At 45.5% G+C, this 14,709-nt stretch overlaps 1 protein-coding gene across 6 annotated transcripts in view; it reads left to right on the top strand.

The window, feature by feature from the left end:
- CAMSAP1 (calmodulin regulated spectrin associated protein 1) overlaps nt 1–14,709 on the top strand; it is a 33,671-nt gene that overhangs the window by 1,940 nt on the left and 17,022 nt on the right. For 2 of the 6 annotated variants that reach the window (XM_071766302.1, XM_071766306.1), the window contains exons 1-2: nt 5,452–5,529; nt 6,014–6,176. In XM_071766302.1, the coding sequence (XP_071622403.1) occupies nt 5,467–5,529; nt 6,014–6,176 (226 nt within the window). In that variant the 5' untranslated portion in view covers nt 5,452–5,466. Of the gene's footprint in view, nt 1–4,873; nt 5,173–5,373; nt 5,530–6,013; nt 6,177–14,709 lie in introns of those variants that run through there. The other 4 variants (XM_071766303.1, XM_071766305.1, XM_071766301.1 and 1 more) reach the window with 4 other exon arrangements.

Raw genomic sequence — 14,709 nt, 5'->3', positions numbered from 1 at the left:
TGGAGCTTGGACAGAGCAGAGGGAAGGGAGGCTGGGACTAAACCTCTCAGTGTGAAAGTCCCTCTGGAAAACCTGGTGGGCTGTAAATGCTATTGACCTGTCACCCTCCTAAACATAGTCTAGGGATTTGAAAAATAAATAATCTTATAGATAAAAATAAATTACATGCTAAACCCCTACCTATTATTAATGTAGGCACTTAAAAACCACTGCCAGAACTTCCAGAGCTGTGGTTGCTGCAGATAACCAACCACAAGGCTGGGGAGGGAGCATCCTGCTCCTCACAGCTGCAAGGCAAGGTCTGGCTTCAGAGACAGCCAGGGAGGGAGAGCTGTCACCCCTCCCTCTGCCAGCTCCTTCCCCCTGGCAATAACAGAGTCATTAATTAATGTTTGTACAGCACTCAGAAGATAAGTGCTGCATAGAAGTATTATTTTAAGTGTGATGGGGATCACCCTCCTGCCGTGTACACCAGTGGGGGGGAGGCCCCTCTCAGCCCAAACAGCAGGCAGGGGTGTGGAGTTGGACTTCCCCAGCATCATTTCATACACATCAAAGGCTTTAGGCAAGGGGAGAAGAAATAAATCCGAATAACTTGTTGCACTCCTCAGCATTAGCAGCTGAACAGCCCGTGCATTACCTCTGAAATGACACCACTGCATGAAGGAAACAGAGCCCTGCTACCTGTCCTTCTTTTGTTTTCTTTATTTACATGAAAAATATGGCTTGTTCCGTGCAGTTCCCCAACACACGAGGCCACGCCACTGCATATTCCTCATGAGTTACAGGACTGGATATAAGTAATTACTGACAGCAGCATCATGCCTTGGAAATGGCTCCCGTGGCGTTGGTGATGCACTCAAGTGGCTGTTCTATTGCTAAGAATAATATTCTGCTCTCTCCTCCTTAAAGCTGGCTACATGATGGACTGTCATGGGGAACTATTTTGTACAAGGGAAAAAAAGACATTTTGATGCTGTCAGAGCAGCAGTGGAAGGAGTCTGCCAGCCTCCCTTCCCCCTCCCATGTTACTGTACAGCAGCTCCATCCAGGCAGGAGATATTTAAAATGTGCTTTAGACCAAATCACTTTTTCCTTAGGGAATTTTGAGTAAGATACAACTTTTTTTTTTTTTTTTTTTGAACTCTGTAGCATGTGCTGGGAGATGTTTAAAGCTGACTGTCACAGAGCAGACAAACTTCTCCTCCTGCCAGCAGCCACCCCACGCAGTGACCTCCAGAAGAGCCCGAGCTCTAAGTCGATCCCTTCTGGGGATATTAAGTGCTCAGCACCAGGGCAAATGAGGCCCTGGACAGCTAAGCACCAGGAAGCAGATACAGTGGTATTCAAAATTAGTCCAGGGTTGAAAATAGAGCTGTAAGGAGAGGGCTGCAGGCAGCCTGGGGCTGCTCCTCACTGCTCTGCCGGGCCTTTTGACAGGGCTGGAAATTTTTCAAGGACAAGAGGAAAAAAATCCTATTGGTTCATTTTTCTCTTCTCTTGCTGCTCCTGGGAATGCAGGCAGGAGCTGTTGAACAAGACTGAAAGTGAAGAACCTCTCCCTAGCTAGAGGGACCCACGTCTCCAGGCTGCTGAGGAGGAGGGGTGGGTGCAGGTGCTCCCCCAGCAATGCAAACTCATCGTGGACAGGATGGTCCTGAAGGATGTGGGTTATAAACCAGCCAAAGGGACAAGGAGCTCAGCGTGCTCCAGAGCAGAGAGGCTTCTACTCGTTTGCTCCTTGGCAGTGCTGCCTGGAGCACCCCCATCTGCACAGGATTATTGCTTGATTATGGGAATATTGATTATGGGAATGCTGAACCCTACCTGATGGTGTCTGAGGAGCTGGGGGGAACAGCTCAATCCCCTGCCCGTAACTGTTCTTCTCCTGGGGAGAGGAAAAGAGGAGGTGAAAGGTGGGAAATACATGGAAAAGTGCAACATGGTGTAAGAAACCAAAATTCCAGGCGTTCTTCCCATATGGCAGAGGACAAGCACGTGGGTTTGGCTTTGTTACATGTCAGAGGTGTCGTGTTTGAATATGGCAATTTCTCAAAGGTATTACATGCAAGTAATTAATCTCAGAGCTCTGCTGGAGGACAAGTTGTGCAACGTTTGTCAGTTCACGTGTACACCCACTCGGGATGGTTGAGGAATCCGAGAGACTAATGGGAAAATTATTTCATATAGAAAAGCAATGTATTAACACTTCCCAGAAGAAAAGCCTTGAAGCATTTTTTAGTAGTGGGGAACAGGAATGAAACAAGTGGTATGCAAATGAAAGAAGAATTTACTGCTCCTGAATATGGGAGAGTCATTTATTTTCTCATGGAACAAGCAAACTCGTTTGGCAATTCACTGCTGACCCTCCCCTTTTAAGTGCAGACTTTTTATCTCCAGGAGAATTTTGAGGATGCTGGTGTGGGAAGCTGCTGAGTTCTTGACAAACCACTTCATTATCACCTACAAAGTTTCCCAAAACATCAATTTCAGCTTCACCTTAAGCACACGTGAATGCCCTAAGCAGCAGTTTCAGGTATTACCAGAGAGGAAGAAGCAGCAGCTCATTTCACACTGGGCTGGAAGACAGCAAGACACACACATGGATCCAGAGGACAGCAATTTAGGAGAAAAAAGGATGGAGCAAGAGGTAATCCTACAGTCAGGATCTGGAGTGCAGCAGAATCCCGTGGAAGGAGAATGTTCTCACTGCTATACTTCTCTCTCTGCTTTTTCTCCACAACATTTATTTTCTTGGGGAAAACTTTTCTGCTTTTTTATTCTGAGACTCAGGGGTCTGGGTAATACTGGCTTTGTGGGAGCAGTCTGCCACCCTCTTAAGATAGGTTTTGTTCCTAAGTGACTTTGATAAGCTTAACAACTGGATCCATTCTTTACCTCTAGCAGAAATATGTCAGAGGAAGAAGAAGTAGGTCAGTTTTCTCCTGAGTGCAACTTCACCCTCTCGTACAGGTCACCTGCTCCAGGAGTCCAAGGGCTGCTCTGTTTCTGCAATCCATTTAATGCCCCATCACCACGTGAATGAAAACATTCCTCTTGAATTTAAGGGGATTTGGATTGGGCCTTAATGCTTAATCTGAAAACAAGAGCAGCTTGTTACAATGATAATGTCACAAAACGACAGCCTGGAAGAACTGTATCAGAAACTGAACTCTTGGAAGGGAGATTATAAACCAAGCAGCACCTTGTGTGCAAAGGATGTCTCCTGTAATTGTGTACAATCTTCACTATGGAGGAGTGACAGAGGCTGCAGCAACCTTTGAACATCAGCTCCTGTTTCCTGGTGACACGAAGCAGAATGCCCTCCACTTGCACTTTGAAAAAATAAAGGGAAATAAACGTTGAATCTTAAGGCAGACGCAGATGAATCTTTAATGATTTTGAAACATTTATGTAATCTGCCAGCTACATGCAGCAAAAAAAAATAATTCATGAGAGTCATAACGAAGAAAATTAGGTAGAATAAGGTCATTCTGCTATCACTGTTGTGCAGCTAAACTTCTAATCATCTTTTCAGTGGCTGGATAGCAGGATAATTCATATCTCCAACACAGGCATTAAAAGCTTGAACCTCTACTCAATCATGTAGCTTCAGTTTTCAGATAAGCCCTGAAAGTGGCTTGTCAAGAGAGTTAATCTGCAGGATCCAGTGCTGGCCCAGCACAAGGGGGGCTGAGCCCCAGGACCCAGCAGAGTGGCCCTAAGGTGACTGTGGTTGCCACAGTGCATCCAGCAGAGAACAACCATCAGTGTCTTGTACCTGTCCAACATTTCCTGACATGTTTAAAGATCGCCTGGATGTGGTGCTTGGGGCCATGGTTTAGTGGTGGCTGATCAGGAATGGGGTAATAGGGTTAGGATGAGGCTGGACTGGGTGATCTTTTTTCCAGCCTGAGCAATTCTGTGATGGGTCAGAACACAAACCAGTTGAAGAAATTCTGTTTGCTAAGATAGGTGCACAAGCCATCTGCCTGAAAGCCATCTTTGCCACCCTTCAATCACGAGCAGATCAAGCCTCGGGGAAAATTATTGGTATTACCCTGAAGAAAAGTATGGCCCATGCCCCACGGGCCTGAGGGTTACAAGGCCCAGGACCTGCCTGCCAGCGGGGCTGCCCAGCACTGGGGAGGAAGCAGCTCAAGCCGCTCCTCCTCACCCCCCTTCCCACCAGAAAAGGCTCCGGCTCTGTCGCTTCTCCCCGGGAAGGCCCCGGTGCTGAGGAACCGCAGCCAGGCCGGGCTCAGGGTCACCCCCCGCTCCGTCCCTCACGGCGGGGCAGCTCCCGGGGCCCGAGCGGCCTCAGAGCCTCCCGCGGGGCCCGGCTGGGAGCTGAGGGCACAGCGGGACCGGGATAGAGCGGCTGCGGGGGTGGCCCCAGCACTGCCAAGGGCAGGGGCGGTGCGGGAAGGGCAAGTGCGGACAGGGTGTGGCGGGCAGGAGCGGTGCGGGAAGGGGAAGTGCGGGCAGGGGAAGTGTGGGCAGGGGGTTGCGGGCATTGTTGCGGGCAGTGTTGTGGGTAGGGGGTTGCGGGCAGGGGGTTGCGGGCAGGGGGTTGCGGGCAGGGGGTTGCGGGCAGTGTTGAGGGTAGGGGGTTGCGGACAGGATGTTGCGGACAGGGGGTTGCGGGCAGTTTTGCGGGCAGTGTTGCGGGCAGGGTGTTGCGGGCAGGGGGATCTCTCCGCGCCGCGCGGGCCGGTCCGGTTGCCCCGGCAACGGTTGCCTAGCGCGATTCCGGCGCGCGCGCAGTGCTGACGCCCTCTCCCCGCCCGCCGGCCCGGGCCTGGCGGCGCGCGCGGGTCCCGGCCCCGCCTCCTTTCCCGCCGAGCGCGCGCCGCCCCGGCCGGCAGGGGAGGGAGGGGGCGCGCGCGGGTGCGGGCGCGGGGCGGGCGCATGCGCGCGCGCGCGGTCCCGATCGTTGTCAGCCCCGGCCCGGCGGCGGCAGCGGCTCCTCCCGCTTCCCCCCCCCCCCCCATCCCCTTCCCCACCCCCGCCCGCTGCCCGCCTGCACCGGCACCGGGCCCGGCCCGCCGGGCCTTTCCCCGCACCCCGCCTCTCGGCCCGCCGCCGGGGCACCGGGCACCGCCGCGCTGGTGCCCCCCAACCCCCCCCCGCCCCATCGCCCCGGGGATGAGGCAGCGGTAGCGCGGAAAGGTGAGGCGGCGGGGCCTGCAGGCCGCGGCGGGCGGGCGTGAGGGGCGGGGGGGAGCGGCGGCGGCGGCGGGGGGCTCAGCGGCGCCCGTGTGCGGAGCAGCCTCCCGGTGCCGGGTGGGCTGCGCCCCTCTCCCTCCTCCTCCTCCTCCTTCTTCTCTTCCTCCTCCTCCTCCCGGGTGGGGGCGGGGATGCGCGCAGGGCCGCGGCGAGGAGGGGGAGCGGGAGCCGCTGTCCCCCTGCCCTCCCCCGGCTTCCCGCCGCCCGGCGGGGCGAGCGGTGCGGGGCGGAGCGGGGATGGGGGTGCGGGCGAGAAACCTCTGCTGCTTCTCCCGGGAGAGGCGAGGGAAGGAGCCGCAGGTGCTGCCCTGGGCCTGCCCCTGCCCCCGGCGCGGCCCCGCGGGGAGGGGGCGGTGCGGGCGGGGGCCGCGGTACCTGCGCGCATTGTTCGGCGGGCGGGAGGGTGCGGGGGGCGGTGCGGGAGCGCCCCGGTCTCCTTTATTCCGGGCGTCGAGCAGGTGATGGGGCTGCGCCTTTCTTCTCGGCTGACGCCAGCCCGGAGCCTTGGCAGAGGGCTCGCTGGGAACACATCCCTGGCTCGCAAAGAAAGGGATGCTCGCCCTGGGCTCGGATGTCGCCCGATTATCGAGTGCGTTTTAAATTGCTGAAGAAACCCTTCCCAATGAAAATCCTTAAGGATGCCGGGCCTGGGGTGCTCATCCCGCCGTATTGTGCCCGGTATAACGCGCCGGGGATCCTTTTCTGCCAACTCCTCCGCCGTGTGGTCTGCAAAATGCAACGGGAGCGATTGCTTGTGACAAAGTCTGCTGCCTTTTGTTTTTAGATGGTGGATGTTGATGTTTGTGCGGGTGGAGATAGTACCAGAAGAAAAATGGATGCTCTGACAGATAGTGCAGTTGAGATTGTCCCTTTGGAGCTCTATGATTCAGCCAGAGCAAAAATAGCTGCTAATCTACAATGGATCTGTGCTAAAGCCTACGGAATAGGTAAGATTGCTTTTATCTGGAAGTCGTTCTTGGTTTTGTTGTTGCTTTTTCTGTCTCCTCTGCCATTCCAGAAGTAACTAAATTGGGCCTGAATCATCTTTGTTTTAAAAATCAGTAATATGGCAGACTGTTCCCCTGTAATATTACGTGTTTCCTGCTGGCCTCGAGAGGGATAATGGAACTATATGTGATGCCCTGAATCTACAGACCTCATGGTGCACACTCACAGATGGTGCTTGTGAAGAATGCATACCTCAAAATGTTTAAATCCCCATTGTAGTTAAATAGGAACCACCACAGAACTGGGTGTTGCTCCTTGCAGGCCCCAAGTCCCTCCAGGCCATGAAGGCTTTGGTCTTCTTCCTTGTCTGGACATCATGACCAAGGGATGCTGGGACCTTGGTACCCTTTGTATCCTCAGGCCTGTTTTTACTGGTCAAATTGTGGTTTTGGTTTCAAGATGAATCATGGTGATATTTGGTGACAATCTGCAGCATTCTTTTATGTAGAAAAAATGTTGAATGAGCAGGTGCAGTTTGTGTTCTGTGACATTAAACAGGAAGTTGTAGGTGATGGAAGAGTTCTGCTTTCCCTCAGGTTGTCATAAATCTCTGAAGTCACAGATGGGAATATAAAGATTTTTGGTGTATTATTTGTATTTTCCTGGCATCATGTGGAATTTGCTTTTTGTTTGGAACTAGATCTGTCTATTCTGAATCCTTGTTGTTAGATGCATCTTGAGTTTAAGTAGCTTCATTAGGAAGAAATATCATGGAATACTTGGGGTTTGTTTGTTTGTTTATCAAGGACAAAATTTATACAAATATGTGCAAAATCTTGTTTTGGAAAATGAGGTAGCCCTGTTAATCTAAGTCTAATTCTCCAAACTCATAATATGCTTAATGGATTAGCACTGGCTTACTTTGTGACAAGGCTGAAGAAAAGCAGCCCATTCCTGCAGTGAAATATTAACTCTTGTTGGAATATTTTTCTGAATTATTTTAATCTTTTAGTATTTCCATCTCTGTCAGTGTTCTCATCTTCATTTTTGTGGGGAAAACCAAAAATCATGGGTTTATAATGTTTCATTTCAGTGAAGGTGTTTCATTACAAGCAACAAGACAAACCCAATCTCATTTATGGAATGCTGTTTAAAAAATGTGGGAATTTTGGGCAGGTTTGGTAGAACATTGATAACTTAAAAGAACTGAACAGGCATTTCCTCATGTAAATATTTTCCAGTTGCTGGAATTGTTTGTAATGTTTCCTGAAGAATTTTTAGTGATCAGAGATAAAATGGATATTCCAGCCACAGAGACACACTATTTATATTATGACTTTGTTTCGAAGAAAAAAAAAAAAAACCTAATCCTAAATAGAATTGACTGGCATGGATCCTACACTGCAGAGAAAGCTTTCTGGCCTCCTGATTCTTGGTAGTGCCTTTAAGGCTCCAGAACTCAGGGTTCTGTCTCAGTGTTTTGGGCCAGTTAATCAGTTGACAACACAGACTTATTTTGAATAAGTATTTGCCTTTCCTTTGACTGAAAATTTCAGAAAAAAACCCCATCTTTCATAATGACAATGAACATCTGTAGTGTAGAGAAGATGTAGCAGCAGTTGCAGTTTTTCTGCTTGTATTCAGGCTTGTTCAGATTATGTTTTAATGGAAGTTAAATGCCATGCACAGTAGGAAAAACTGTTTTTGCTGGGGCTTTTGGTGTTGCCTTTGGTTGGCTCCAGGGGGCAGGTATTTTTGTGTCTGTATCATTGCAGCATTATGGCCCATGGAAATTTAGTTTGATATTTGAAATGACTCCTGCAAGGCTGTGTCACTTCTGGAATAGCATTGCAAAATACTTAGAAAATTATAAGCCTCTTTAATTCATGGAGAGATGGGTTTAAAAAGGTTTCCTGTGTGATTTAGAATTTTGAATAATATTTGAACTTAATATGCTGCTTGTCATATGTCAGGGTTGTGCTTTTGTTTTCAGGATACTGGATGTTGTTCAGTGAGTCTTGGGCAGCTACCAAGCAGTTGTGAATTTGTTATATAAAATCTCACTATGCAGATGAAGGGGTTTTGGCTTTTTTATTATTTTAGACTTGGTTCTGGTCAGTTTGTTGAAAAAAATGCTTCTCTGTTCATGCTGTTGAAACACTCTTGTGTTCTGAAGTAATTCTTATCTGATAGGGTTTCCATAACTGCCTTCAAGTGGCTAAGAGGGGTTTTTTTTTTCAGGAATGTTAGACCTGGAACTGATAGATAGGAATTGCCATAATTTTGTGCCTTCATCTTTCAAGTGCTGGTGCATATCCTGGATTTCATTTTCATCAGAGTAAGGATAACTCATGCTTTAGTGTGGGCATGGTAGAGAGCAGAATTTGATTCTGGTGTGGACTGTAATTAAAAGAAAGTCACTCATCACTGCACATTTTCCCCAAAACAGTCTTTTTTTTTTTTTTTTCTCTCCTCAAGGACAAATTACTGAGAGCATGCATGATAAATGGCTTGGAGCTGAAGTCCTGGTTTGGGTTTTGTTTCATTTGATGATCTGTTCTAGCTTTTTTCCTATCTGACCATGAGAAGAGAGGGAGAAGAGGAGGCTCAGGGGAGACCTCATCACTCTCTCCAACTCCCTGAAAGGAGGTTGGAGCCAGGGGGGGGTTGGGCTCTTTTCCCAGGCAACTCTCAGCAAGACAAGAGGGCACAAGAGGTCTCAAGTTGTGCCAGGGGAGGTTTAGGTTGGACATTAGAAAGAATTTCTTTCTGGAGAGGGTGCTCAGCCATTGGAATGGGCTGCCCAGGGAAGGGGTGGATTCTCCATCCCTGGAGATATTTCCAAAGAGCCTGGATGTGGCACTCAGTGCCATGGGCTGGGAACCACGGGGGGAGTGGAGCAAGGGTTGGACTTGATGAGCTCTGAGGTCCCTTCCAACCCAGCCCATTCTAGGATTCTATGAATTTTGGTAGCCAACTGACTGCAGCTCCCTTCTGTCTCCAACACCAATCTTGGTGGTGAGACCACCCCTCCTTGCATGGGGCTTGGGCTTGAGGGCTTTGCTTTGGGAAGCCCAGAGCTCTTCCTGCCTCTTATCCCAGATGGGCTCCAGGGGGAGACCTTTTTGTCCAAATTCCAGAATACGGAGGGGAAGGATGCTGTGGATGGAAGTGTTTCTCCATTCATCCATCTCTCCAGATACATCAGGGAGTTCTGTCATGGGTCACTCTCAAAGTCTGGAAGCCTTCTATACACTTGAGAGATGACAAAGTCTGCTTAGCTGAGACAGTAGTCTGAGGGGCTGGGATTTATTAGGACAGATTCATCGATTTCCCCAGCAAGTTTTGATGAGAACCAAATGTGCCCTAGAAGGGATTCTCCCAGCAGGCTGAGACTGCAGTTCCTGATGTTTCAGTGGCTGAGGAGCAAGGGTGCTGCTGAGCTTCTGAAAAGTTAGTTTTGGTCATTTGGTACAGCTTGGGAAAACAGGCAATGGAAAATTTTGATTTCTCAGCAGATTTAGTTAGTGTGGTGTTAATTAAAGTAGAGAAATTCTGCTTTCTGTCATCACTCTTTTAATGTTAGAATTTAGAACTGGGAAGAGTTTACTGAAGTTTGTTGACATTGCAGTTTGCTGTGAGCAAGTGGGTAGTTTGCACTCCTTTCCATCACAAATATTGCTTTCTTCTTTCAGTTTGTAAAATTGGGATTTTTCAAAATTAACTCAGTGGATTTTACTTGTCAGTCCTTGGAGCTCTATATAGTTTCCAGACTATGGAATATTGGAATATATATTCCATATATATTCCATATATATATGGAATATTATGTTATATACTAACATAAGCCCAAGGCCTTTAGCAAGATGCAGGCAGGAAAGCCAAGCACTAATGAAATGCATTGTAGAGGAAATGCAAATTGTGGCTTTTTTTGGTCTTTGAAGTACTTACCTGTTCAAGAAAGTTTCACAGTACTCTAAGAGCTACCCTCAGTCAACAGCTGGTGAGGGCAGTGTGAGCAGGTTTCCTGGGCTAAATTGCCTGAATCCCTGGGTTTCCCCACTTCCAGTTTTTGTCAGCTTTCTGCTCAGCTCTAAAATAAAAATATTTTTAACGAAGCTGTTGTATTTTGGAAACCTTCAAAAGGTAAACATTTGTTTTGTAAGCAGGGAATGTTACTTGTGTGAAGTTTAGAGGAGCAAAGAGTTCCAGAATTATTATTTTGTCTCTTCTGCTTCATCCAAGTTTGTGACTTTCTGCTGATTGAAAGATGGGATGAGAGTACAGTCCCTCTCACCAGCAGTATACAAAGTCTTTTACTTATTTTTTTTTTTCCTGTTGTATGTAAATTGTCAGGGGTAACATTATACACCACTTAGAGAATGTATGTTACAGTTCTGTAATGAGACCCAGCAAAGAATGGTTTTATTATAATCCAGGTGGCCTTAGTTGCTGAGAAAGGGCACGTTCTGCTCATGATCTGCAGCTTAGAGGGCATCCATACAGTACTAAATAATTCTGTTAATAGATAAGTGATACTAATTAAATCCTACTCAGAATCTGAATGAGCATCATGCTCTTCTTTTGTGATGCTTTGGGCTTCTTTCCATGTGCTTCTGGAGGTAAAATAGGATCTGAGCTGTATCCATTTCTCCTGTTCAGGGGATAAATCAATTTTTTTCAGATTGCTCTTCAAATCATAATCAGGTAATGGTCTTGCAAAAGATTTTGTAAGTGAGATGGTAAAGAAATGGCCCCTACCCTGAAGTGAGCAGAGGAAAGTCTGGCAGTAATTGTCTCCTTGGTGGCTGTTACAAGTGAAATTATTTTTGTAATCCTGTAAACTGTGTTGCACACAATGGTTTGTACTTGGAACTGACTGTTTTTTGAGAGATTAGACTCATGGCTATGATGGAACAGACCAAAAGGATTGCTTCATGAGAAATGGGGAGGGTTTATTTCTGAGTCCTTCAGCTCTTATTAACAGAGCTGATAGAGACATCTCTTCAGTGGGGCAGTGTTTGTGCTGCTGAAACTTGGAAAACACAAGGCATTACTTTGTCTTTTTTTAATATTGTGTAACATGGTATAAAATTGATAAAAAATCCATGAGTGAAAGAGATCCAGTCAACTCTGATGGTGAAGTCTTCAAGAATTATTGACAGGACAAACTGAACTGATGGTCTTTGTCTTCAGAGAACTGATTCTCAGGTTACATACCATTGCTTTTAAGCAATATAAAAACTATAAAAACTCTGGTAGTTTTTAAGCTTTGTCTTTTGGACATCTCAGTCTGTCTAAAACTGAGAACTGCACAGGTTGTGTTGAAGCTGATGCTGACGTTTTCTTGGGGTAACAACTCAGAAGGCACTTTGGGAAAAACAGAAGGTGATTGCAGGCTTTCCAGTAACACACAATAGTGAATTAAAAATAATTTCATTCCAGAATTAAAATGGTACTGAAGATCTTATAAGTAAGAAAAGAGAATGTGGTTTAGTTGTTTTTTCATTTTCTTTGGTAAGATTTGTTAGACTGTTTGAAAATAAAATTTTGTAGGGATAGCTTGAAAGTTAATTGCTCAGAAGTTATTTTTTCATGTTGATCTTTCCAAACTACAAAGCATAAATGTGTAAAAATTCATTTTAATGAACTGAATTTCTCTAACATCTAAGTTCACCTGTAGGTCATGAAAGTAAGGTGTTGAAAAAGATGCTTTTAGAAACTGGGGCTTGGAAAGACTGGGACATTTTCTTCAAGAAGAGCATCAGCACATTCTGTAGTGAGACAAACAAAAAAGATATGACATGTTTGGACTGTGTCTGATCCATAAAAATTGGGTCCATAAAACCTATCCATAATGCCAGTGGCCACTTGTGTATCCATAGTGTGTTAAGTTAGGGTTGGATTAACTCTGGTGTGTTCTAAATCTGACAATGTGTGTCTGACATTTTTTTGCAATGTGACAATTTTGCCATTTCTAGGGAGGGTTTGGAGAATGAGCAGGACCTGGGTCTGCAAGTGGGTCCTTTGGCATTGTACTGCAGATATGAATAATTAGCAAAGATGTAAGATAAGGTCTCTTTCATTGCACTTTCAGATGTTAATTTCAAATATTGATGGTATCTCACAATTAGAGCACATTTGGTGTCTATGGCTGTCTAGGAAAGATGTGTTACCCTGCTGGAGGGAATTGCACTGGGCACAGGACTTCTGCCATGATGATATTTGGAAATTTCTCATCTCAAAGTTGCATCTTTCCATAGCAGCCTTGCTTGCATTTCAGTTTTTCCTGCCACTTATTTCTCACTTACTCATTCCTGCCTCGTGGATAGTCTGATTATGTCCAGTGTGAAATAAATTTGAATGAAATAGTCAAGTTAATCTTTCTGCTCTTCAGCTTTGGTGTGGTTTTTATTTCCTAAAATTTCTGGGCCTTTAGTCAGGCCATCAAATGAATGACCTGAAGGAAGAGGGAGAGAGAGAAAGAGAGAGAGAGAGAAAGAGAGCTGCCTGTCTGGGGCAGCAGTGCCCTGCCCTGGGAGCAGATGTGCAGGAGGAAGGGCAGAGCTGCTTTGTCCAGTTTCAGACAGTCACCTTGGTTACCCTGCTCTGCAGATTTTCCTCCTAACACCCTCAGCTAAGGCCTTGAGATGTCAGACATTTTGAATTTGCATTTTTTTTTTTCTGTGTTTAAAAAAGCTTTTACATCTTGGAGCACTGCTAGTGCTTTCACCAGAAGTTTGCTTATTCACAGATATTTTAGGAATTATATTTCACAGTCTGAGGAGAAAGATGTGTCTTTGGGCACTGGAGGTGAAGCTTTGTGGGCTGCTTTGCATTGTGATTTTTGGACCTTTCCCTAGTCTTCAGGAATGGAAGCTGTAGTTTTCTTTCTGGATATGAGAATGACCATTACATGGAATTAGCTTTCAGCAGCCTTTGATTTTAGGTCAGGTTGACTAATGTTAAGAAGATTAATAATATATGAATTTGTTATCTACTTCATTAAAAATGGGCACCAATGTTAACAACCTACCTACATTGTTTCAGTAGGGTTTTATTCCCCAACCATCTTCACTATATAGTCTATATGTATCACAGCATTCAATGTCACATAAAGGAAAAACAATCTTAATTTTTAATAACTTCAAAAAGCTTTCCATTTTGAGAAATAGGGCTAACCAGTACTGTGTGGCTGAGTAGCTGTTAGAGCTGGGTTTACTACAGCTTTTTATTTACATGATATCCTTTGGCTCATTTAATTGATAACATTCTGTATCAATTTCTCTCTGTGATGAACATTACATGGCTTATTTTGCAGTTCAAAGATACACTATGGGTAGAAGGGGAAATTTAATTATTCTGGAATCCTGGAAATGAGCTGAATGAAAAGTAAATATGCTGCCAAATTAATAATTCTTTTAACTGTAGATATGTGTATTTATAATAAACTGTTGAAGTGACTTTGGGGAAGATGTTCAGAGTGACTGGGTAGCAAGAGAGAGAATTTTATGTTTGAAGATTACAAAATGTCAGACTTCTATTAAGACAACACACTTGAGGCTAAAAAGCTTTTTCCCTGGAGTTGAAGGCTCTCGTTATTCCTGCCAGGCTATTACAAAGATCAATAGCTTCTAGTCTGATTACTGAATATGAGCAGAAGTATTTATTTTGGGATATATCTATTTTTAAGCTTGATTTATGTCTCTTCAATAATACCAAGAAACTCTTACTTAGAACACCATTCCCTCCCACTTGCAACTGTTGTAATCAGTTGAGGTTTGCCTTGTGTCATGGTCTTACAGCCTCTAGCCCTGGTAGTTCTTCAGCTATGGATTTGAAATATCTCAGACATGTTTAGAATGATCAATATATGATTTTTTGCTTGTGCCTTTTTGTCCTGCCAGCTCTGAAGCTGTGCTGATTCATAGCAAAAATGGAAACCCTTCTGCGGGTGGGGAAGAAGTGGTGTGTGAGGATGAAGTCTTCCATGTGGTTAATTTTAATTTGCATGTAAATTACTGCACTTGAGGGTTGTCTTCAGTCTGATAAAGTCATAAGACTGCTTGTGGAAATGGTGCCATTCCAAAATAGTTGATTTTTTTTTTTTTTTTTTTTTTTTTTTTAGCGATCTAAGTAAATGATTTTTAATTCAAAATAAAATTCAAATACTAATATGAACCAGTCAGTAGAGGTCAATGTGTATAGTTCTGATAAAGCTGGCTCTCCTTTAGGGAAGCAGCTAGGGATGTGTGGAGGACAGTGGGACTTCTGTCCCTGTTTAAGGATGTTCTTGAGAAGGACTCCATCAGCTTGAGGAAGCTCATTGGTAGCGTGTAGGATTTTTACTTAAGCACATATATGGCAGTGTGTGTATTGTATTTTAAATACAATTACCTATGTTTTACTGAAATAACACACAAGCACAAAACTCTACGGAAAACCATTTGCAGCATGAAACTCCAGACTTGATTACATTCAATAATTTTTGTGCTTGACATTTTTTTGTTCTTTTCGCGTGCTGCCAATTCA

Source organism: Heliangelus exortis, chromosome 22 (assembly GCF_036169615.1).
Source record: "Heliangelus exortis chromosome 22, bHelExo1.hap1, whole genome shotgun sequence".
Taxonomy (NCBI): domain Eukaryota; kingdom Metazoa; phylum Chordata; class Aves; order Apodiformes; family Trochilidae; genus Heliangelus; species Heliangelus exortis.
The sequence above is the reverse complement of the archived record's forward strand: the minus strand, read 5'-3'. Positions and strand labels throughout refer to the sequence as shown.